The sequence below is a fragment of the Polistes canadensis genome, unplaced genomic scaffold, assembly GCF_001313835.1.
Source record: "Polistes canadensis isolate GaletaPanama2010 unplaced genomic scaffold, ASM131383v1 scaffold_85, whole genome shotgun sequence".
In the NCBI taxonomy this organism is placed as follows: Eukaryota; Metazoa; Arthropoda; class Insecta; order Hymenoptera; family Vespidae; genus Polistes; species Polistes canadensis.
Genome location: NW_014569632.1, coordinates 584,448 through 606,714, shown reverse-complemented (window position 1 = coordinate 606,714; position 22,267 = coordinate 584,448). Strand labels below are relative to the sequence as shown.

Below are 22,267 nucleotides of genomic sequence, written 5' to 3'. Positions count from 1 at the left end.
TAAATAAAAGATTTATGTACTCTATCGATCAAACATAGATTTGATCTCGTTATGGTTATTGTTATGGCGATATACATAATTGCGTATGCATTTTGTAATACGATGCAAGGTGCAATATTGTTTATTTTTTTCCTTTGAAAACGGTGTTTATTAATTTTTAAATATTGTGATGTATTCACAATTATTTAAGTTTTTTCATAATGTGTCTTGAATAATTTCCTATGTGTATTTGTMAYTGTATTAATCGATTRATAAWTTTGTATGAAATTGAAACATTTTTCTATTCATATATTTGTATATTAAAAAAAGCATGCATCAGAGACATGCATTTTTTCATATTCACTTGTATTTAAATATAGAAAAACACATTTTCTAATGCATCGAGAATTCGATATTTTTAAATGTCCACTTATTGGTCATTTAAATTCTTTTCTCTTTAAATTTCATTATTCATTAAATAATTTGAATTGAAAAGTTTTGGTCGCGAATTGCATACCGAGTTTCATTTTTCCACACATGCCCTTTTAATCTAGTTTTTTGTTACAGAAGGTACTGTTCTTTCAAGCTCTAAGATTTAATTGTATCAATGGATATTTACAACAATGTTAGTCAACAAAATTGAAGATAAAAGAATGATGGGAATGGATAAAAATACATTTTTTTTTTTATGAAGAACTGGAACGAAGAATTGATATAAAAAAAAAATAAGAAACCGAAGTTTCCGTATTTTTTTTTTTCTTTTTTGTATTCGTTACAAATATTTTTCTGATTGATTTAAAAAATAAATGTTTGTTTCGGGATCATCGATATGTTGGCAAGATTCGATTCGACTATTTCCAGTCTGTGTTCCTCGTAGTAGTTGTGGTGTTGGTTTTTAGTATCTAAATGTATGAATGTACTTGTGTGTGTGAGTAAGTTCATAGTATTTGTTTTATATATCAATTATCCATTTATTTTCAAGCCATTTTTATTTGGCTTTCATCGGTGGCTGTTGATTTTTTCACTATTTCTTGTTTAATTATAAATCTTTTTAGGTCGTTTCTCTGTTAACAGGTAGCAATATTGTTAATAGCATCTGAAGAGGATTTTAGTCGTAATTAGAATAATATAATAGATGATAAGATAAAAAATAAAATGAATAATGCGACAAGAATTTTTTTAATTATTTTAATCTTACAAAAGAGAGATATTAAAATGCAGGTTTAATAATAATAATAAGATAATTATTCTACGGTAAATTAAAATATTTTTATCAGGTTTTAAAATAATATGAGAGAAATATTTTTTTTTTATAACATTGTGCGAATTCTTATTATTATTAAAATAGTACCCGATGCACACGTCAGTGCATATCAATGCGTGCGTGTTCGTATTGTAACAACTTGCGTGTTCGTATTGTAACAACTTGCGTGTTTAATTGTAAATTTCAGTCTAATGTAAATCAAAACCTTTACATACTTGCATTTGTTGAGTCAGAACTATATGTTTTGTAATATTTATAATTCAATCAAATATCTACGTCGAAGCGTTTGAATGTTTGCATTAATTTTAGAATGTTAATCGGGTAGGCAGGTCGATTTAAAACGATGTTCATGATTTTTCATCGAACTTTAATAATAAGTAGGATGAAAAAATGTGTGGCTCGTTTTTCGTGTTGAATATTTGTAAAAATATTATTTTTAATAAATGATTATTATGAAATATGAATTAATTATAAAAATAAATGTAGAAGTAGAGTCTTAGCCCGGGGGTCTCCGAACACAGCAACCTCCTCGCGGTGAGACCTGGGTCGGTATTACTTGCGATATATACAAATCTAATTGTAAATTATGTAACGTAAGTACTGCCGGGCGAATGGCTGTGCTATTGGGTTGGTAACTAAGTGAGTAGTACGGTTATTTTAATAATATAATCTATCAACAAAAACCTAATATATTTAATATATATTTTAATATGCATATGCATTTCTATTAGGCTTATTAAAATCTAATACATTTAATATATATTTTAATATGCATATGCATTTCTATTAGGCTTATTAAAATCTAATACATTTAATATATATTTTAATATGCATATGCATTTCTATTAGGCTTATTAAAATCTAATACATTTAATATATATTTTAATATGCATATATTGCATTTCTCTATTAGGCTTATCAAAAATTCAATATTACATTTGATAATTATTATTTTAATAATAATCTATCGACAAAATCCGCAATCACTTACTACCAATCCAATAGATTCAATTTAAATTTATTAACATGTTTAATTATTATTCACTTTTTTTTTGTCCTTCTGACACATTGTTCTTTTTGGTTTTTGATAATAATTACACGAAACATTTAGATTTATCAAATAATTTATTAAAAAATAAAATGTATGTGTATATACATACAAAATAATATCTAAAGTTTGTTATATATATGTGCAGATACTTTTAACTCTTTACATTCTTATGCTCGACGTATTCTTGATTCTTAGGAATAGTATGATGTCTTAATAATGTTTTAATATATGTATATGCATTGTAATTATTTTATCAAAAAATTTGAGACACGTTTAACAAAAAATTTTAATCTAAAAATCGATATAAACAAAAATATATTTATTGATTATTTTAATTTCTTAGCAATCTAATACATTTAATATATATTTTAATATGCATATACATATCTATTAGGCTTATCAAAAATTCAAGATAACATTTGATAATTATTTCTAAAATAATTTCAATCAAAAGATGAATAAACAAACAGAAATAAATAAAAGCCTATCTATACAAATACAAAACTATAACATTAGTAAAAAATTAGCATTCAATACATTATCATTCTATGTTATTTTTATTCGTAGAAGTTAATTTTATAACATACGTATTTACTTTTTATTTTTACACTTATAAGAAATCCATAAGGTAAAGCCATAAGTAAATACCATAAGGGAAAAGATGTACTTATTAGAGTAAAAATTATATAAGGAGAAGTAAACATGGGAGCTTTGTATATATACCATAATTGCAATGCTGTGCAAGAACCAAAACATCTCAACGTGTCCAAAACAAAAATTTAAATATTATATTTAAAATCTTCTAAATTGTTTTTTAAATCTCTCATAATGATAATCGTCAGTTGCTTTTTCACCATTATCTTTTCGCTTTCCTTTAAAATCTTCTTTAGGAGTTATAATTTTTTTTCTATCCTCATCATTATCTTGTTTTGATTTTTGGAAATCTGATTCTTCGATATTAACTGAAAGATAATAAATAATAGAGTATACATATATTATTTGTCAAATTAAATGTGTATTAATTATAATATGTTACCTGCTTATGCAGAACTTACATCTGTTATGTTGTACAAAATTTACAGCCATGTTAGTTGGTACAAATTGTGATGGACCATCTTTTTTCCTATGCCTATCCCAAAGTAATTTCAATTTTGCTTCTTCTGTAGCTTCAATGTTACGAATTTTTGCTCTTAAATATTACAAATAAATTATATATTAAAAATTAAATAATTCATATATATATATTATTAATTATAAAATAATAGCTTACTCTATTCCAAGATCTACTTCTGGAATTCCAGAAAGCATTTGATTTGAAAGCATTTCTTCACTACGATGAGCTGAACTTTGTCTAAGATGTTCTGGTACAGCTTGTAATGCAGCTTCTTCTGGTGAACAATATGATCCTTTATCATTGCTTGTATTAGAATCTGTGTCATCTTTATTTTTACTTTTACGTTTCGATAATTGTTCCTCTATATATTTTACCCTAATAAATACATTTACAAATAAACATTAATTACATTATTATTCAATATTTATAGGAATAATAAAATATATATAAAAGAAATATTTACATTTCTTCATCTTCGTCTCTTTTATTAGTTTCAGCATTAAATTGTGTACCAATACCAGTTTCATATGCATCATTTGCTTTGAGTTTTGTGTTTTTTAAAGCAGACATATTTACCATTCCTCCGGTTTTAACGTTAAATGGATCTGACTGAAAATTAAGAAAATTGTTTATAGGGTAACATTCATTCTATATATACTTTAAATTAAATTAATATATAATTTTAAAGCTTACGTTTATTATATCAGTTTCTACTTTTTCACCTAATGCTAATCCAACAATATTTACACCACTTGGTCTTTCCCTTAACTTTTGAATAATTTTAGTTTCTTCTACTTTTTTCCTAAAAAATAAGTGTATGCTGTTTTATTCACATATTTTTGTAAAAATATTACTTATATTTGATTTATAACATTAATATTTACAACTAACCTGACAGAACTTTCCTGATTGTCATTAGATTCATCATCTGTAGATGATTGTCGTTTTCTTATAGATTTACGTATTTTTTTCTTAAATTCTATTTTTGTCTTAATTTCGTCTGTTTCAGACATGATTCTTAATTTTGTATAATACTGATACTTGTATATTTTATACCAAATTCATAATTGTGATGAATTTGAATAAATCTGATAATATAGGTTAGGTTAAGCTATGTAGTAACTTAATTAAAGAATTTTAAATGTTTTTAAATAATAATTTTATGTAAGTATATACATATACATATATATGTATAGACACATTAAATAAATAATAGATTTTTATTAGATTAAATAATTGAATACTACACTAATAGTTATTGTGATATCAATGCTTTGATTTATTTCTAGTAGAGTGTCGATAAAATAGAGTATCACATAAAAATAATAAATGTTTAATAGATTAATTATAGTATACAAATCAAATTAATTAATATAAAATTTGTATGTTTTCTTTATATAATCTTTTAAATCACAAATCTCCAATTAAATTGATTAGATTTTCTTAATTATTTTTTAACATATTATTATATTGATCTTTTTATCTATTGGTAAAAACAAACAGAAGTTAAAAATGTATTAAAAATTTATTGAAAAAAATAGAAAGAGACAGACAAAAATGAATGATAATTTATTATTGCAAAGAATATATCTCAGATAATCAATAATAAAATATTAATAATATTATATAATTTATCGTTATAGTAAAGTGTTGGGAAGAGAAATCACTTTTAAATAGACACAGATTTATAATTCAAAACAATTCTTTATCTTCTTTGATACATCAAAGAAGATTGATTATTAATGATTCATCAGTAAGATTACAAACAAAATATAATTAGCCTGGAATTAAAGTGTACAAAAATTGATAATAGGATAAAGTATTATAATTACAACAATTTTTTGCGTTATAATACACCTAACGACTAAAGCAACTGGCACGTCATTGAATATTAGAAAATAAAAATAAAAAAGAAACTGAAAGACTGAAAAAGAGAAATCTAGAAAGTGCCGTATTGCAATTTAATTTATCATAAATTAACATTTATTCATCTCAGCTCAGCTATCTCAGCGTCAATAATACGAACTTGATGTTCTATATACAATCTACCATCTGCGCTTCTCTTTTTTCAAATAATAACGATAAATATATTAATAATGTTTCGAATTTTGTTTTTCGAAATATTTGTTTCCTCCGTTTTTTTTTTTTTTTTTTTTTTTTTTGTTTTTTTTTTTTTTTTTTTCGTTTACTTTCACCTCATTGACATTTTTATAAGTGTGCTGAAAAATCGGTATAAATATAATCCTACGAAGGAGTAGTAATATCGCAATAGTCATCGTAACTTAGATCAAATTTGGAAGAACTGTATTCGCTTTACTTTTTATTCTATCCCTTATTTTTCTACTATTGCCAACGATTTTTAAGTTGGTATATTTTCTATATACAATTTTTAAAAGTTCAATTGGAAATAATAAAAAAAGAAAAAAAAAAAAAAAACAAATGCCAATAAATTGTACAAAGGGTTAAATATAAACTAATTAAAAATGTTTTTCTATATGATTTTTCTCAAAGCACCACTATCATCATCTGTGTTAACGATAGTTATCTGCGCGACTAAACAAATTAAATGTTACTTTTAAATCCTACATTATTATTTCATTCTTTGATCGTTATTATTTATTTTACTTTATATTAACAGTCAGAAACCTATTGTCTGCTGACATTTTATCATATTATAATATTAATTACTTATAGCTATAGATCATTACCATTGATATTATCAACGATAAGTTCTGAATAACTTTGCTCTTTCGTATAATGATGGTAGCTGCAACAGTCGATATATAATGATATTCTAATTTTATTATGATTCCTATTAATTTACTATACGATCGTTTTATATTAATAGCAACAAATTTAATATTCAATAATGACTTTTAAATATATCAATACTCTCGATTGTTTCAACGACCAACAAAAGGCCCGAAAGTAGCATCAAATTTACACAGCGGTCTTACAGATCTTCCAAAATTTTTCTAAGATGATAATTACTTTTTGTAATATTTTTACTAATCATCAGTAAAACCGCCAACCCCCATATCGAGTATGAGGAGATCCGGAGACACAACGTGTGGCGGCTTATATATCATTTTTTTTTTTTCTTTCTTTCTTTTTGTTTTTTTTATTTTTTTGATTGGTATCAACCTAAATCTAGTATTTGGACGAAGTGCGAGGATGGGTCGTGCGTGCTTTTTGCTTTCTAAATTGAGCGTGCAAATCGCTTAAAACCTTTTATCTTTCTTTTAGCCACAGATAGCTTATACTTTCTTGTTTCCTTGGCCAGTTTTACAATGTATAATTTATCATTGCTTGTTCTTTTCTTTTTTTTTTTTTTTTTTTTTAATTCAATACGTATATAAGTTCTTAAAAAAATTATCGCAGTTTGACGTGAAAAATGAAAAGGAAAATTTATGAGTAGCCCTGAGAGAGAGAAAGAAAAAGATAGAGAAAGATAGAGAGAGAAAGAAAGAAAGAAAGAAAGAAAGAAAGAGAGAGAGAGAGAGCGAACAACGCGCCTATGAATAGTGCATGGGTGGATAGTCATGGCATATATGCCAATAGTTTAACGCATCAATTGTATGAACGAGAACGAATGTCTTCACTGTAGGTGTGAACATTATTTGTCATTTGCCTTTCATTTACATTTAACCTCAAGTTTTAAGAGCAGTATGACGCGAGTCTGTGCACCCATGCCTCGAATTTGTATACAAGTGGCAACCTTCAACGCTGAATATTGACACTTCTGCAAAAAAAAACAGTAGAGTAATCAAATAAAATGAATATTTTCTATGAAAGGGTTATAAAACTAAAAGATTTTTTTTACCATCGGGCAATTCATATAATTTTCTAGGAAGAGAGGCAAAATAAGGATGTCTTAAAGCTTCTTCTGCACCTATACGCTGATCAGGATTTAATTGTAGGAGAGATGATGCCATATTATCACCGTCGGCAATATCATAAAGCCTTGGAAATGTAAGACCCAATTTTCTTGATGGATAAAACGACAATTGGTTTGGTTTATATCCTGGGAGATGAGTTACACCCGGCCAAGTTTCTTCAGTAGGTGTGCCCAATACTTTAAATATCTTATCAAGTTGGTCGTACGTACATCGTACACCAGGGAATGTTGGTTCTCCAGTCAACATCTCTACAAATATGCAACCTACGCCCCACATATCAAGTGAGGTTGAATATTCCGTAGAACCCAATAGAACATCGGGTGGCCTATACCATAATGTCACTACCTCATGCGAATATGTGTGGGATGGTACAGATTTCGCCCTTGCAAGGCCAAAATCTGCTAATTTAAGTTCTCCTATTTCACTGATTAACAAATTTTGAGGTTTCACATCTCTATGCAATACTCTCCTAAAAAATAATTAAATATATATTTATGTAAAGAGTGATTAAAAGTATATCTGTAAAGTATATAACATAATAAGAAATATATATAAATTGTTTTTACCTACGATGACAGTATGCAAGTCCTCTTAACAATTGAAAAAGAAATAATTTAACATTGCGAGGATCCAGACCTCCATTACCATATCTGTCCATGTATTGTGATAGATCAGTGTGAACATATTCAAAAACAAAAGTAAGAGTCTCGCGAGTGTGAATTATGTCGTGTAAAGTCACAATATTACTATGCTTTAATTCCTTAAGAAGGCTTGCCTCACGAATGGCAGTAAACGGAGCACCTTCTTCTTCTTGCAGTCTAATTTCTTTAAGAGCCACCACCTGATTCGTGAGGTGACTATAGCCTTTGAACACAGTGGCATAAGATCCTTCTCCTAACTGTTCTAATTTTATATAAGCTTCGGATTTTCCAAAAGGAGAGTCTCCCTGTTGATGAATAAATGAACATTTTATTAAATATATTTGCACACATAACCGTCGTATTAATGTATATTTATGTAATTAAATATTTATTAAAATATTCATTTACCCCAAATGCTGAAAACCTTTTGGTTCTCCGAGGTGGTGGATCTGGCCCAAGAAAAACTTCAGACTTGGGCCGCGGTGGACGCCGAGGCCGTAAAATCACTCTTGCCTCTTCTCTTATATCTTCATCTAAAAGCTTGGAATCGCTAGAAACGGAAAGCTGCCGATGCACTCTCTCGTGGTCACCAACACCTGTCCATTCTAAAACATTTAATTTCATTCTTAACATTTTTTAAAATAGCTTATATGATTTAATTGTCATCAGGAAAAAAGAAAAGTTACATTTTTAAAGATGATATTTATATAACATATAAGAATAATTATTAAAATCAATTACAAAGGAAGCATAAATAATAGTATATCAAAGGTGTTAAACGATATATATTTAAACCTCACCATATCGTCGATCTTTATCCGCAGGTATATTGCCGTTTGGTTCCAAACGGTCTAGGAACTCCTCCGAATAACCATTGTAAGGCAGCTGACCTCTATTTGCAGCATCGTCAGCTTCTTCTTTAGAAATAGCTAAAAAAGAAATGCAATGATATAACAAGTATTAATTAATATGAACTATTTTGAATAAGAAATTAAAGATTGCAATTCATCTGTTTTTATTCGTTTAATCAATATCAAGAAAAAGGAACTACATATCGCATGACAAATACGAGTACAGATTTATTAATCTTTACAAGTCTGTATAAACAGCAATAAACTTTGATAACAAAGCGTTACATAATTAAATGATATTTATAAGCTGTTACCAAGACTATAGTTTTGAATATTACTTTAATGTGATTAATTATAAATAGAGATTCTATGTGAATAATAAATATATTTCACGTATGAAGAAATTAATTACTGTAAAATATAATATTGATATATTATTAACAATTATAATAATAAGCATACTTACAAAGTCTACCGAAACTGTGACTAAGTCGTTTTTTTAATTTCTGCACTCTGCTAAGAGCACCTCCTTTTTTTTCTCGCATTGTCACTGACCCTGCATGTAATAAATACAACATATATAATCTTATACACGTTATTATAAGCTTGTTAAACCTAAAACTTATAATATTTATATAAATTAAATGTTATACATTTTTCATATATCATATACCATTGCATTTGTAAAAAAGAAAATAGTAAAAGTAAAAACATATAACTTCCTTAAGATTCCATGTATATTGTATAATTATATATGCAAATGCAAAAGCATTGTTTTCAAATGTATATGGGCATATGGCATATGAACATAGATGCATTTAACGACGATTGTATTTCAATAGAAACACTTAATTATTAAAACAAAAGAAGTTATTGTTGTAGTAGAAGAAAGTAGTTTTACTGTTAGGAAAGGTGCAAGAGCGAACTCATTGTCAGTCAGGTTCTTTTTACCATTATAATTCAATATAGTTGTTAATGAAGAATCATAATAAGATAAGATATGTATAAAAGAAAATGATAGAAGGATTAGAAAAATAGGAATGAAAATATGTGTGAATCATCTAAATAATAGTACTGTTCTATACAAGTTTACATTAATCATTGTTAATAATCCATACCTATGCCAGTAATCTTGTACTTCTTGAAACTTTTGAAACCACGCATATTTTAACAATAGCAATAACAATTGTGATCAACAAATAAGTATAATTAATCGAAGATTATTTTAACACAAAATAATATCGTTTAAATACTTTGATGTGATAACGAAATATAGAATAAAGGTTCTCGCGTTGAAAGAGACTATCACAGACAGACTAGGACGATTTCACGAACGATAGATTACTCGTGTGTACAATGAAAGATAGATAACGCGAATTGCAATAAACGCATACAACAATCGGCTTTTTCTTTCCTCGAAATACATAATCCTGGATACTATCCCCCTACCGCGTTCCCTCATAAACGACACGTTTTTGATTTATTAGTCGCCGGTTGTTCTGATTCTTCTCGTATCATCCTCTTCAACCAAATCATCCAGCAACCCCCCACGATCGTAGATTTTCTCTGGGTTTGTCCGACCCACCTTCTTATTATCGTGGCTCGTTTCTTCCACATGCGCGCACGATGGAATCAAAATCCGATATGAGACCACGATGCAAGGAAGAAAAAAGGGGGATGAATAATAAGAAGAAGAAGAAGAAGAACTATTAAATGTAATATTTCGACAAAAATAAAGAGGGAGGGGGGGTGTGGGATATTGAATATATCAAATGTAATTAATAAATAATAGGATAAATAGATATAGAATTAGATGGGGAACAAAAAGTTAGATAAAGATAATGTAATATGAAGATGATGATTAATTCGGCGTGTCTTCAAACGTACAGAATGAAATGAGAAGTAACTCGGCGGCGGGCGTCGACTTACCCTCTTTGCTTTTTGAGGCGGTCGAGCCCTTGTCTTGACAGTACATGATTACTCATTCGTTCGTACGTAGGAAACACACATCGCATATGGGCGGTGACGCACTCTGTGTGTGTGTGTCGTCGCTATATGTTCCTCCTCAGCGTGTATCGCGTTGTCTTCGTCTTTTTCGTGATCGTGGTCGTGGTCGTTGTCGCCGTCGTCCTCGTCCTCGTCCTCGTGTTACTTCCTTTGAACACGGGTGTCAGGTCACAGGTCACCAATCGTAAAGAAAGCGTAATACTTTTCTTCTTCACCTTTGTCGTGGGTCATACCACGGTGGCGAAGCACGACGTATCCTCGTACCACTGGCGATCGCCATGAAAAAGGTTCTTCCCCTAATTTTTGAACGTTCAGATAATAACAGTTTAACAATAATCAAAATAAATGTTAATTGTAATAGAAACAACAGAGGGTTTTTAACAACAGCAGTAATAAAGTATGATAGTAAGAACGGTGGTGGCGATGACGACGGCGACAACGAGACGCGTGTTTCCTTGCCTTATTTTATCGTTGAAATCCTACTTTCTCCCAGGGCTCACAGAAAATATTATAAAGTTGGAACTTGACCGGGATCGCCGAACTTCCAAGCGACCGACCGACCCTGTTCGTTTCGTTCTCTCTCTCTCTCTCTCTCTTTCTCTCTTTCTTTCTTTCTCTTGCTCTTTTTCTCTCTCTTTCTCTCTTTCTCTGCGTCTGTATTTCTTTTTTCTTCTTTTTTTTTCTTTATTTCCTCTGTCTCTGTCGCACGCGCGTCTTCCTGAATACGGTGAGTGCTCGCGCACGCCACCACTGACTATCTCGGACGATTCATTTGCGATAATTCAATTCGTTCTTAAAGACGATTGAACCGTCTTGCGAACGGTATTTTTACGCACAAATGAAATTTTGTAAAAATAAAAGAATTTAATGAAACACGGCTTACGCACGGTTGCACTCAGAGCGGTCGCTCTTATGCACTTTATCGCTCCTAAGCCGCCATCTTGAATACGATGGATGCACCGCCGATAACTTACTTGGCTACTGCCAAGAACCCACGACGCGCGTCAAATCCTTTTAGCGTGAATGTGTGAGTTTCTTTTTTTTTTTTTCCTTTTTTTTTTTTTTCTTTTTTCCATATTATCACTTTCGTAGTTTTTTTCAAGGTTTCAAATATTTTTTACAAATTATAATACGAGGATTCGTGTGTGAGTTCATTCATTTATATTATTTAATAATTATTATTGTATTTAGAATTTTTTGATCGATCCTGTGTATAAGGTTAGAATTTTATGTAATATATAAATCTTAGATTAAACATTGTAATTGAATTAACGAATATATGTCGTAATATTTTATGATTCTTTTCTATAATATGTTAAAACATTTTAGCGAATTCTTAACATTTGTTTTTTATGATATCAATAAATATTACGGAATATATAATACGTTTGTCATTCGTTTTAATTAAATATATTGTTGCATAAGTAATAATACGAATTTTAAGATGAACATTTTTATTATAAATTGATTGTTTATATATATATATATATTATTTATTATTAACAAAATGCATTTAAAATAATTTTATATTTATTATTATATGGACGCCGATACTATTGCCATCTATAGTGAAACCATAAAAAGTCAGGTCGGTGTTTTATTACAAACTTTCTATTTTAACCGTAGGATGGAGCCACAGATACATTTTTGAAAAAAAAAAATTGTAATTTTCGTGTAATATAACACGATTTATTAATTAAAAATAAAACCATATAAATATAAACAAAGAAACTATCCGATTGCAGTTATTTTGTCTATTGAGAAAATAGTGAAGAGAATTTATTATCATTGGAGTACTAATATTTAAACAAAAAAAACAAATTGCATATAATTTTTTCATTTCCAAAAATATCATATAATTAGATGAGACATTAAAGTTTATTAATAATATAATTAGTGAAGGTACAGTTTAGATTTGTCGAATATACAGATAATTTTTCAACCAAAGAAGAATATTGTGCAAGAAAGAAAATTGCAGTCAACTTTTTATTGAGTAACACATAAAAGAAAGATGCTCTGGTAGGTAATATCTGTCATTTTAAATGTTACACATATTCCCGCGTTAATTTTGCGCTATGAATTCACTCTTTTTTTATTGGTCCATTAGTTTTTTCGCAATGCCTAGTAGAACCATCTATCGGTGGTTTTGGAGTGAAATAAGATTGACGACCCTGAGATCTGGAGCACCCTTTTCGTTTCCGAATATATACGAGACTGCAAACAAGGCGTTTTCAGGTTACTGCGCATGCGGGAAAAATTCCATGAGTCGGCAGAAAGAGAAAGGTAGTGGTGGTTTCTTGTTGCAGCTGGAATTACTGAACAATTTTGTGTGGAATAGTAACAGTGTTAAACAGTGTCAAAATTATTCCACCACCATTGAAACAAGGGATCAAGAGATGACGGGCATCACAGAAAAACCATTTCGTCGACTTCCTAAAAATGTTCGGCCTTGTCACTATGACATTACTTTGGTACCGGACATAACAAATTTTGTTTTCAAGGGAACAGAAAATGTGCATATTGAAGTAAGTTATTGTAATGCAAATTGCATACGGTAACTACTACTTTCTATCTAGATGGACCGTTAAATATTTTTGAATGAAAGTTAATAGAGAATGTCTGGCAACCATATGGCTACATAACCGCAATCTGTATACAAAGCTTTAGATTAGCTTAGGTAAAACTATGTTAAATTAAATTGAAATAACTGGCAGCATTTTTTTTTATCATCATTTATAAATAGAGTCAATAATATAAATAAAAGAGAATTTAAGGAATCGTACACAATGTCTTGTGCATTAAAATGAATGTCTTGTATTAAGATTGCTTTGTTTTTTATTGTAATTTTTTATTGATAATTTATGAGTGAAAATTTTACAACTCATAGATTTTTATCAATAGAAATAATAAAGTTCTATTTAATTAGTTAAAATATATTTGAAACACGATTAATTTTCTTTTTTAATTTCTGTAGGTACTCACACCTACTGATACAATTGTTTTAAATTCATTGGAAATTAATATTAAAAGCGCGCATTATGTTAATAATGATGGATGTACTATTTCTGCAAAGAGTATTAATACATCCCCATCCGAAGAAACAGCTACTTTAGTATTTGATGATAAACTTCCAGTCGGTAAAGATGTGATTCTTACTTTGGAATTTGATGGAGAGATCAATGATAAGATGAAAGGTTTTTATCGCAGTAAATATAGAAGGTATATATATAAACATTATACTTATAGATAGATTCAATTCAAAAAGTATAATTATACGAACGTATTTTTTTCTTTCTTTTTTTTCTACCTTTATTATATGAATTTGTATATTTTTTAAGGGCTGACGGTTCGGTCGCTTATGCAGCGGTTACGCAGTTTGAACCAACAGATGCTAGGCGTTGTTTTCCATGTTGGGATGAACCTGCTCTTAAAGCTACATTCGATATTACTTTAAAAGTACCAATTGGTGTTATTGCACTTTCAAATATGGTAAATGAAATTCCGTAAGGGAATGTTTTTCTTTTCCTTTTCTTTTTTATTAAATTGTTTTCGACTTCATTCGTGTTTTTATTTTACAGACTATCAAGGAAAGAAATGTTTCCGAATCGATTGAAACATTATCGTTTGAAAGAACTCCGCTTATGTCTACTTATCTGGTCGCCGTGGTAATAGGAGAGTTTGATTGTATAGAAGACAAATCAAGCGATGGTGTACTTGTACGAGTTTATACCCCAAAAACTAAACAAGAGCAAGGCCAATTTGCATTAGAAGTAGCAACGAAGGTTTTACCATATTATAAAACATATTTCGGTATAGCGTATCCGCTTCCAAAAATCGATCTTATTGCAATTAAGGACTTTTCATCGGGTGCCATGGAAAATTGGGGTTTAGTTACGTATCGTGAAGCTTGTCTTTTGGTAGATCCGCAGAATACGTCTGCTGTTAGGAAACAATGGATCGCTTTGGTCGTAGCACACGAATTAGCTCATCAATGGTTTGGTAATCTCGTCACTATGGAATGGTGGACGCATCTATGGTTAAACGAAGGATACGCTTCTTTCGTAGAATTCCTTTGCGTTGCACATCTTTTCCCCGAATACGATATTTGGACGCAATTTGTAACAGATACGCATATCAGAGCATTGGAATTGGATGCATTGAAGAACAGCCATCCCATAGAAGTGTTAGTCGAGCATCCAGCCGAAATAGATGAAATTTTCGATGATATATCGTATTATAAAGGCGCGTGTGTTATCAGAATGCTGCACTCTTATATCGGTGATGATGATTTTAGAAAGGGAATGAATTTGTACTTAAATAGGCATAGTTATTCTAATGCAGAAACAGAAGATCTTTGGGCTGCCTTAGAAGAGGCTAGTAATAAAAGTGTTCGAAGTGTTATGTCTACGTGGACCAAACAACAAGGATTTCCTATTGTTAAAGTTGATTGTCGACAAGAAGGTAACAATAGAATTTTATCTCTCTCCCAAGAAAGATTTTTAGCAGACGGATCAGTAGATATGGACAATCGATTGTGGATTGTACCAATAAGCGTAAGCACTTCGAAAAATCCCAAAGAAACTGTTCTCACTGCATTATTGGATGAAAAAACGAAAGAATTTGTACTTAAGGACGTACCTGAAGGTACTTGGATTAAAATTAATCCTGGAACTATTGGATTTTACAGAACTCGTTATAGTCCAGAAGCGATGTCTTTATTTTTGCCTGCCATTAAAGATCGCTCGTTACCTCCATTAGACAGATTAGGTCTTTTGGATGATCTTTTTGCTATGGTTCAAGCTGGACATGCCTCGACCGTAGAATTACTTAGATTCATGCAAGCGTTCCAACACGAGGACAATTATACAGTATGGTCCAGTATAGTCAATTGTATAGGAAAGATTTCTGTACTTTTATCTCCTCTCGATATTGCGGATACATTTAAAGCATTTGTCCGAAATCTAATGCGCGACATTAGCAAACGATTGGGATGGTATCCAAAGCCTAACGAAATTCATTTAAATACGCTCCTGAGATCTCTCATATTAGATCGTATGGCGGCAGCAAACGACGAGGAAACTATACGAGAAGCAAAGAAAAGATTTGCACTTCACGTGTCCGGGGCCGTTCCCCTTTCTGCAGATTTGAGAAGTTCGGTTTATCGTGCTGTCCTCTCTGTTGGTGATTACATTACTTACGACACTATGCTTAATCTTTACGAAGAATCAGATCTCAATGAAGAAAAAGAAAGAATATTGAAAGCTCTTGGCGCAATTCGATATGAAAATTTGTTAAAAAAAACCATTGAATTTTCCATGAGCGAAAAAGTAAAAGCACAGGATACAGTATTTGGTTTTATGTCTGTTACCATGTCGCAATATAAAGGACGTGTAATTGCTTGGGAATTTTTCAAGGAACATTGGAAAACTCTTCTCGATCGTTACGAGGGTGGTTTCTTGCTCGCAAGACTGATCAAGGTAACAACTGAAAATTTTGTTTCCGAAGAATTTGCCAAAGATGTGGAAAATTTCTTTGAAAATCATCCGATACCTGGAACAGAGAGAACAGTACAGCAAAGCATAGAATCTATCAGATTGCATGCGGCGTGGCTTGCTAGAGACGAGGACTCTATAAAAGAGTTTTTGAATACTGTAGTAGTTTATGATTGAATTTATGATTGTGTGTCGTCGTCGTCGGTATTCTTGGCGTTTAGCAAAGAATCGATAAAATCGTGTACCTTTTTTAAGAGTTAAGAAATTATTTAAATCAATTAAAATAAAAACGTTTTTTTTTTTTTTTTAGCGACGTTTCACATTTAACAGGCATAAGATCACGAGATGATGGATGATCCCATTGTTTGTTTCGTACCATAGTTCGTCATTCGAAGGAAATAATCATTTTACATAAGTATCATCATCATCATCGCGTTCGTTCGTTTAATTTAGGGGAAAGTTTTAATTGATAAAATATAGCATTTGCACAAAAACCGCCGTCATATGTTCATTCATCGTGTGTATTGTTTAGAAAAAAAAAACAAAAAAAAAAAAAACATAGTCGTACTTACAAAGAAACACGGAACACGCCTGTTGGTAATTTTACAACATTTAAACATAAAACACATTTATGTTACACGCGTATTCGCAAGTTTATATTCAAAGAGAGAAATGTAAACGTTTACCGTTCCCCAAAACACAATTGCATTTTTGAGATGATAAGTATCGATCGGAAGATTCGATGGGAAAAAAAATTAAAATAATAAAAACTTTTACGCTTTTAAGTAAAAAAACAAAAAGGAAACAAAAAAAAAAGAAAGAAAGAAAGTAATCTGTGAAAAATGAACGAGAAAGAAACCTTATAAAAATTGAGAAAATTCTTTCCGATATATCCACAATTGATGAATGCATTGAAAAAAAAAGAAAGAAAAAATACAATCAAGGACGTTTATATACATTTAAGTTTTCCTCCTATCATTTTCCAACGTATCTCTATTCCCACCACCAACCCCTACTGCCACAAAGAATTGTGTAATCTCGGATCTAGTTGATGTTACGCTCGAATTACAAGATTTATCTAGCCAGAAGGAAGAAAAGCAAGCAAGCAAGCAAGCTGGCAATTCTGCTTTCCTTATCAGGGAGCATTAAGAGTGAGGGTGGTCGTAGGGCGCGTTTCGCACCCCCAGGTTCCTTCTTATCCGCAATCGATCGATCCTCCGACACATTTGAGGGTGGCTGTTGGCTTTCCTCTCTCTCTCTCTCTTTCTCTTTCTCTTTCCATCGTTGTGAGTCAGCTTCCATTTCCATTATTAGTGCACATCCACCAGCAGGAAAGCAAACAAGCAAGCAGACAGGCAGACGATGGGCGAGTAGTTGAGTCTCCCGTCGTCACCACCCTTGCTTACCATCATCCTATGGCTACACATACACGAGTTGGCGTCTCGCTCATGAATGCCAAGTGGGCTCGAATGGATCCAAGGGGTGTCGAGGAGGAGCCAAAAGCGGACAGGGGTAGTTGCTTGCTTGCTTGCTTGCTTGGTTGGTTGGTTGGTTGGGATCGGTTCCCGTGGGTATCGTACGAACCCATGGTTCCCAGGAACGCGCACGCGACCCGGACAGGATAGGGAGCCGATCAATACGGACTTTGCGAACTCCTACACCCTGTCCGGAATACAATACGACATTGCCGCTCCCCTTTCGTGCAACATCCTTCAAGGACTAGGACGAGGACATCGATGACAAGTAACCCAACCAATCGCGTCCTCTTCACCTTTCTCGCACGTGTGCATGGATTATTACCCACACGTGCGCCTATTTAATTCCATCCTCCTACCCTTCCTACAATCATCCCTCCCCCCACCCCCACCCCCCCATGGATTTACTGCTTTTAGCAGTAGACGCAGCAGGAAATGAGGAAACGTCGACGCTCCCAGGAATCATCATCCCATTCGGCTTTAGGGGTTGTTCTCCTTCTATGATACGGAAATAATGTTTTATGTGTTCTTTAAAGAATAATCTACGGTTTATAATGTTTTGTTTTTTTGTTTTTTCTTTCATTTCCCAGCATTGATCGAATCTAATCTAATTGAATTCTTATGAATGTTAGTTTGTTTGTTTTTTAATTAGCGATGATGATTACAAATCTATGCATTTTGTTGATTTAATTTTTTTTTTGTAAGCTTCGGTAATAATTATTTTGCTAATTAATAGAATCAAAAGGCAGAGAAACAGTTTGTTTTAATTTTATTGTTGTTGTTGTTGTTATTGAAAAGTTGAAGATTTACTCGATAATATATTAGAAATAAGATGGAAGGGTTGGTGGTATGTGTTGCAAGGGGAAAATGAATCAGGTATAATTTACGGACACAGTTTGCATTTATTTTTTTTGTTTTTTTTTTTGTTTTGTATACACGAGCGTAGTACCTTCGTGCGACGATATACTTACAGCCTTTCAGTCTTCGCAAATATACAATAGTTACGGAAGGTCTCTAAATTATAATATGAAGAGCGATAACAATAATAATAATAATAATAATAATAATATAATCATATAATAATAATAATATAGCATTTTTTTTTTTTTTTTAAGGTACAATAAATGTAATAATAGTAATAAAAATTGTCTTTATTATCTACAGTGCTAGAGTATGTCTGCTGTGTGTATGTGTGTGTACGTGTTAGAAATGATACAAGACTAAGATAAAAAAAAAAAGAAAATTTCTTTTTACGATGGTGGGGGGTGGTGGTAGTAGTAATAGTAGTAGTAGTACTTGCAAACGGAGATTAAATTTTACGATTCGGTTGGGTGGGGCAGTCCAACAGCAGCATAATAATTTGCGCACATCTTTTACGTAAAATATTATCGTTAGAATGATAATATATATTTTGGATATATTAAAAATGACATTTTATACGCATATACATATTTTTATATTTTCTTCGTAATTTTGCTTGGGAGAACTGCGATGATGGCGGCGGCGGGGGGGGGGAGTTGGGGAGGAGGTAGGGGAGAGCTTTGGGCGGTGGCCCCTTTTCAACCGATCGTAATTTTGAAATAGACAAAAAGAAATTTCGTATAAAGAAGCGAACGAAAAGTGTCCGTCGTGCGTTTAACATTATCATGGTGGTATATAAAGCAGCAACTAAACAAAAACAAAAAAAATCGAAAGGGGGGATAAAAAATAAAATCGTCGTTTGAAAGTTAAGATAAAAGGGAGAGAGGTAAATGGTGTGATTGGTGTCTATCGGTGATGAGAAAGAGAGAAAGAGAAAGAGAGAGAGAGAGAGAGAGAGAGAGGTCGTGCGAGGAATGCGATGAGAGAGAAAAAGATAGGTTGGTGTCTATGTACAAACAATTATTTACAGGCTTTCGCGAGGAAAGAGATTGTACTGGGCGCAAGGGTTTGTTCGTTGTTTCCCCTTTTATCGTTAAAGTATGTATCTCCATTAATTTTAGTGTCAAACCCCCGAAGAATAATAAAAGGAAGTAATTCTTCAAGGATGATGATGATGATGATGTTGATGTTGAGGAGGAAGGGGATGATGATGTTGATGATGATGATGATGATGAGAAACAACCCTGCGTTCATGCCGGAGTCAGCCCACGAGGACGATCTTTCCTAACGATGTGGCCCTCATTGAAGTTGTTTTTTAATGAAAACAGGTCACCGTCCAGCAACCGTATTATTTGTCGTCATCGTCATCGTCATCGTAGTTGCTGATGCCACTGCTGCTGCTGCTGCTGCTGCAGCCGCAGCTGCCGCCGTTGCTGCTGCTGCTGCCGCTGCTGCCGCTGGTGTTGAGGAACCTGTACTGCTAGCACTAACCGTGTTTAGCAATGGTTGAAGCGGTTGTCTCGTCAATGATTTCATTTTAGTCGTCTTTGGTATTTCCTGATTATGATGATTATGATGATGATGATGATGATTATTATGTTGTTCTTCGTTAGTTTCTTCTAATGTTGTTTGCAATGCGCATATATATTCTATCACCCTTTGTATTACTTCCAATTTGGAAAGTTTCCTTTTCCTCGGCATGTCCGGCACCAATGATCTTAGCTTTGTCAGATATGCTGCAACCTCTTCCGCTTCTAAATCTCTCCTAGTCCCGTTTAAATTCAAACCGTTGTGTAATACGCCACGATTAGGTGGTACACGACCACCAACTGGGCTTACCACCATGGCCTTCATTTTGTTTCTTTTTTTTTTTTTTTTCTTTTTTTGATACTCTCCTCTTGACCAATGACTTTTTACTTTTTACCTTTTTCTTTGTTTCTTCTTTTAAATCAAATTCCTTTGCAATTCGTCTACTAGATTATTATTATTATTATTATTATTGTTGGATAATAATATAATCGTTGTGTCGGCGCACTCCTCCACACGTTTCCCGGCGAATTATCGATCGAATTTACCCCTCAAGTCTTCGAGAGAATGAAAGAGAGAGAGGTGGTGAAAGAACGCGCAACTACCATCCGAAAAACGGGAATCAATCAGCAAGCAACTTTCTACCCCTTTTTCTTCTTTTTCTTTTTTTTTTTCTTCTTCTTCTTCTTTTCCTCTTCAAGATTTATTCCTCGTATCTTGTTTGAGATGTTGAGAATGGGTTGATTTTTTTGTTACTGACTATCAGGATGATCAATTATTTTTCCTCCTTGGCATACTATTATTATTATATACTTTTTTTCCTCTTGTTAATCGTTGGAAATCCTTAGAGAATGAACTCGCGATGATGGTGTTCGTCTGTCACATATAACCCATAAAGAAAGACTCACGAGAAAACTTGATTATATTTTCAAATTAAGCTTCACACGCGATATTAATCCATTTTCCATTGGGTTTGCAATTATTAATAGGGATTATTTCAACAACAACAACAACAAAAAAATGCAACATATATATATATATATATATATGTTGTATGTGCATATAACAGTAAAAACGTTTTAGTGATGCACAAGAGCTTGCATTCAGTGGATCGAAGTCAACTGGTCTCCGCCCCTCACCTGCGCTCTTTTATAGTCTACCCCCACCCTACCTTTTCTCTATCCACGACGCCTCCACCACTCGCACAGCGCAATCGCTGCTCGAGTGGTCTAGCAATGGGTTTGATTCCTCCATCTTATCAACCATCGCTTTTTTTTTTACTATTGACCTATTTTTTTTATATACCTTTTGTTCTTATTAACCCTTTCATCATTTTATTCTATAAAATGATAAATAAATCATTTTGACATATTATAATATTTATCGTACATTTGTAAAAGAAAATATTTAAAACGTTATAATATAATTCATGCAATATTCTTTTGTTCAATTATTTTTTTCTTATATATTATTCAAATACAAATATATTGTTTATTATTATATTTATTATATAAAATGTAAATTATATAATATAGATATGTCAGATTTGTTTGAATCAAAAGCGATTTGAACCCATCGCTAGTCGGGGGTGTTCGATGACCATGGGAGCATTGGCGTCGGTACGACAAGACGAGGGGGGTCCGAGGAGGGACACGACCATTGTTGAACGTCCGGCGGCGCCAGCCACTAGCCATCACGACTATACCACCACTATGACACCGTTACCACCACCCCATACCCATCACCATACCAATACCATCCTCCTTCTTGTCGTTCTCGTAGATGAGAACGGACAACACAACCACCATAGTCGTTTAAGTGTGTTTAACTTACTGTGTGTAGTTACTGTCCTCCTCCCCCTCCTCCCCCTCTCTGATCTCAGAGACCACCACCACCACCATCACTACCAACCTGTATAGTATGATTCCGGCTATGGTTTTACGTATACCTGACTCCTACCTACCTTTACCTAACTACCTACCTACCTTTTCTTACTTGGGTCGCGTGATTATGCTCGCGAATCCGTGACTTAGGCTACGGGAGTCTCGTTACCGCTCGCCAAGACAACAACTTGCCATGTGCATGCAATTTTTGTTTTTTTTTTTT

At 32.2% G+C, this 22,267-nt stretch overlaps 4 protein-coding genes across 6 annotated transcripts; 1 reads left to right on the top strand and 3 right to left on the bottom strand.

Moving 5' to 3' along the window:
- Positions 1–2,835: 2,835 nt before the first annotated feature.
- Positions 2,836–4,619, bottom strand: LOC106786838 (uncharacterized protein C9orf78). Its single transcript, XM_014748661.1, has 6 exons — positions 4,300–4,619; positions 4,102–4,210; positions 3,872–4,017; positions 3,565–3,783; positions 3,350–3,483; positions 2,836–3,256 (listed from the first exon to the last, which is right to left on the bottom strand). The coding sequence occupies exons 1-6, from the start codon at positions 4,419–4,421 to the stop codon at positions 3,087–3,089; spliced, it is 900 nt and encodes a 299-aa protein (XP_014604147.1). The 5' UTR covers positions 4,422–4,619; the 3' UTR covers positions 2,836–3,086.
- A 2,432-nt stretch (positions 4,620–7,051) lies between these two features.
- LOC106786849 (cyclin-dependent kinase 14) lies at positions 7,052–11,796 on the bottom strand. 2 transcript variants are annotated; one of them, XM_014748686.1, is made up of 7 exons: positions 10,729–11,796; positions 9,266–9,355; positions 8,749–8,877; positions 8,357–8,553; positions 7,874–8,253; positions 7,232–7,776; positions 7,052–7,150 (listed from the first exon to the last, which is right to left on the bottom strand). In XM_014748686.1, the coding sequence occupies exons 1-7, from the start codon at positions 10,772–10,774 to the stop codon at positions 7,059–7,061; spliced, it is 1,479 nt and encodes a 492-aa protein (XP_014604172.1). In that variant the 5' UTR covers positions 10,775–11,796; the 3' UTR covers positions 7,052–7,058. The 2 variants fall into 2 exon arrangements, with proteins under 2 accessions (XP_014604172.1, XP_014604173.1); XM_014748687.1 differs by having other exon boundaries at positions 8,357–8,544.
- A 936-nt stretch (positions 11,797–12,732) lies between these two features.
- On the top strand, positions 12,733–17,222 carry LOC106786848 (puromycin-sensitive aminopeptidase). 2 transcript variants are annotated; one of them, XM_014748684.1, is made up of 5 exons: positions 12,733–12,825; positions 12,914–13,331; positions 13,781–14,025; positions 14,145–14,295; positions 14,385–17,222. In XM_014748684.1, the coding sequence occupies exons 1-5, from the start codon at positions 12,818–12,820 to the stop codon at positions 16,473–16,475; spliced, it is 2,913 nt and encodes a 970-aa protein (XP_014604170.1). In that variant the 5' UTR covers positions 12,733–12,817; the 3' UTR covers positions 16,476–17,222. The 2 variants fall into 2 exon arrangements, with proteins under 2 accessions (XP_014604170.1, XP_014604171.1); XM_014748685.1 differs by having other exon boundaries at positions 12,767–12,825; positions 13,042–13,331.
- Positions 17,223–18,655: 1,433 nt separating this feature from the next.
- LOC106786850 (protein hunchback) lies at positions 18,656–21,272 on the bottom strand. Its single transcript, XM_014748688.1, has one exon. The coding sequence runs from the start codon at positions 20,486–20,488 to the stop codon at positions 19,964–19,966; it is 525 nt and encodes a 174-aa protein (XP_014604174.1). The 5' UTR covers positions 20,489–21,272; the 3' UTR covers positions 18,656–19,963.
- Positions 21,273–22,267: the final 995 nt, after the last annotated feature.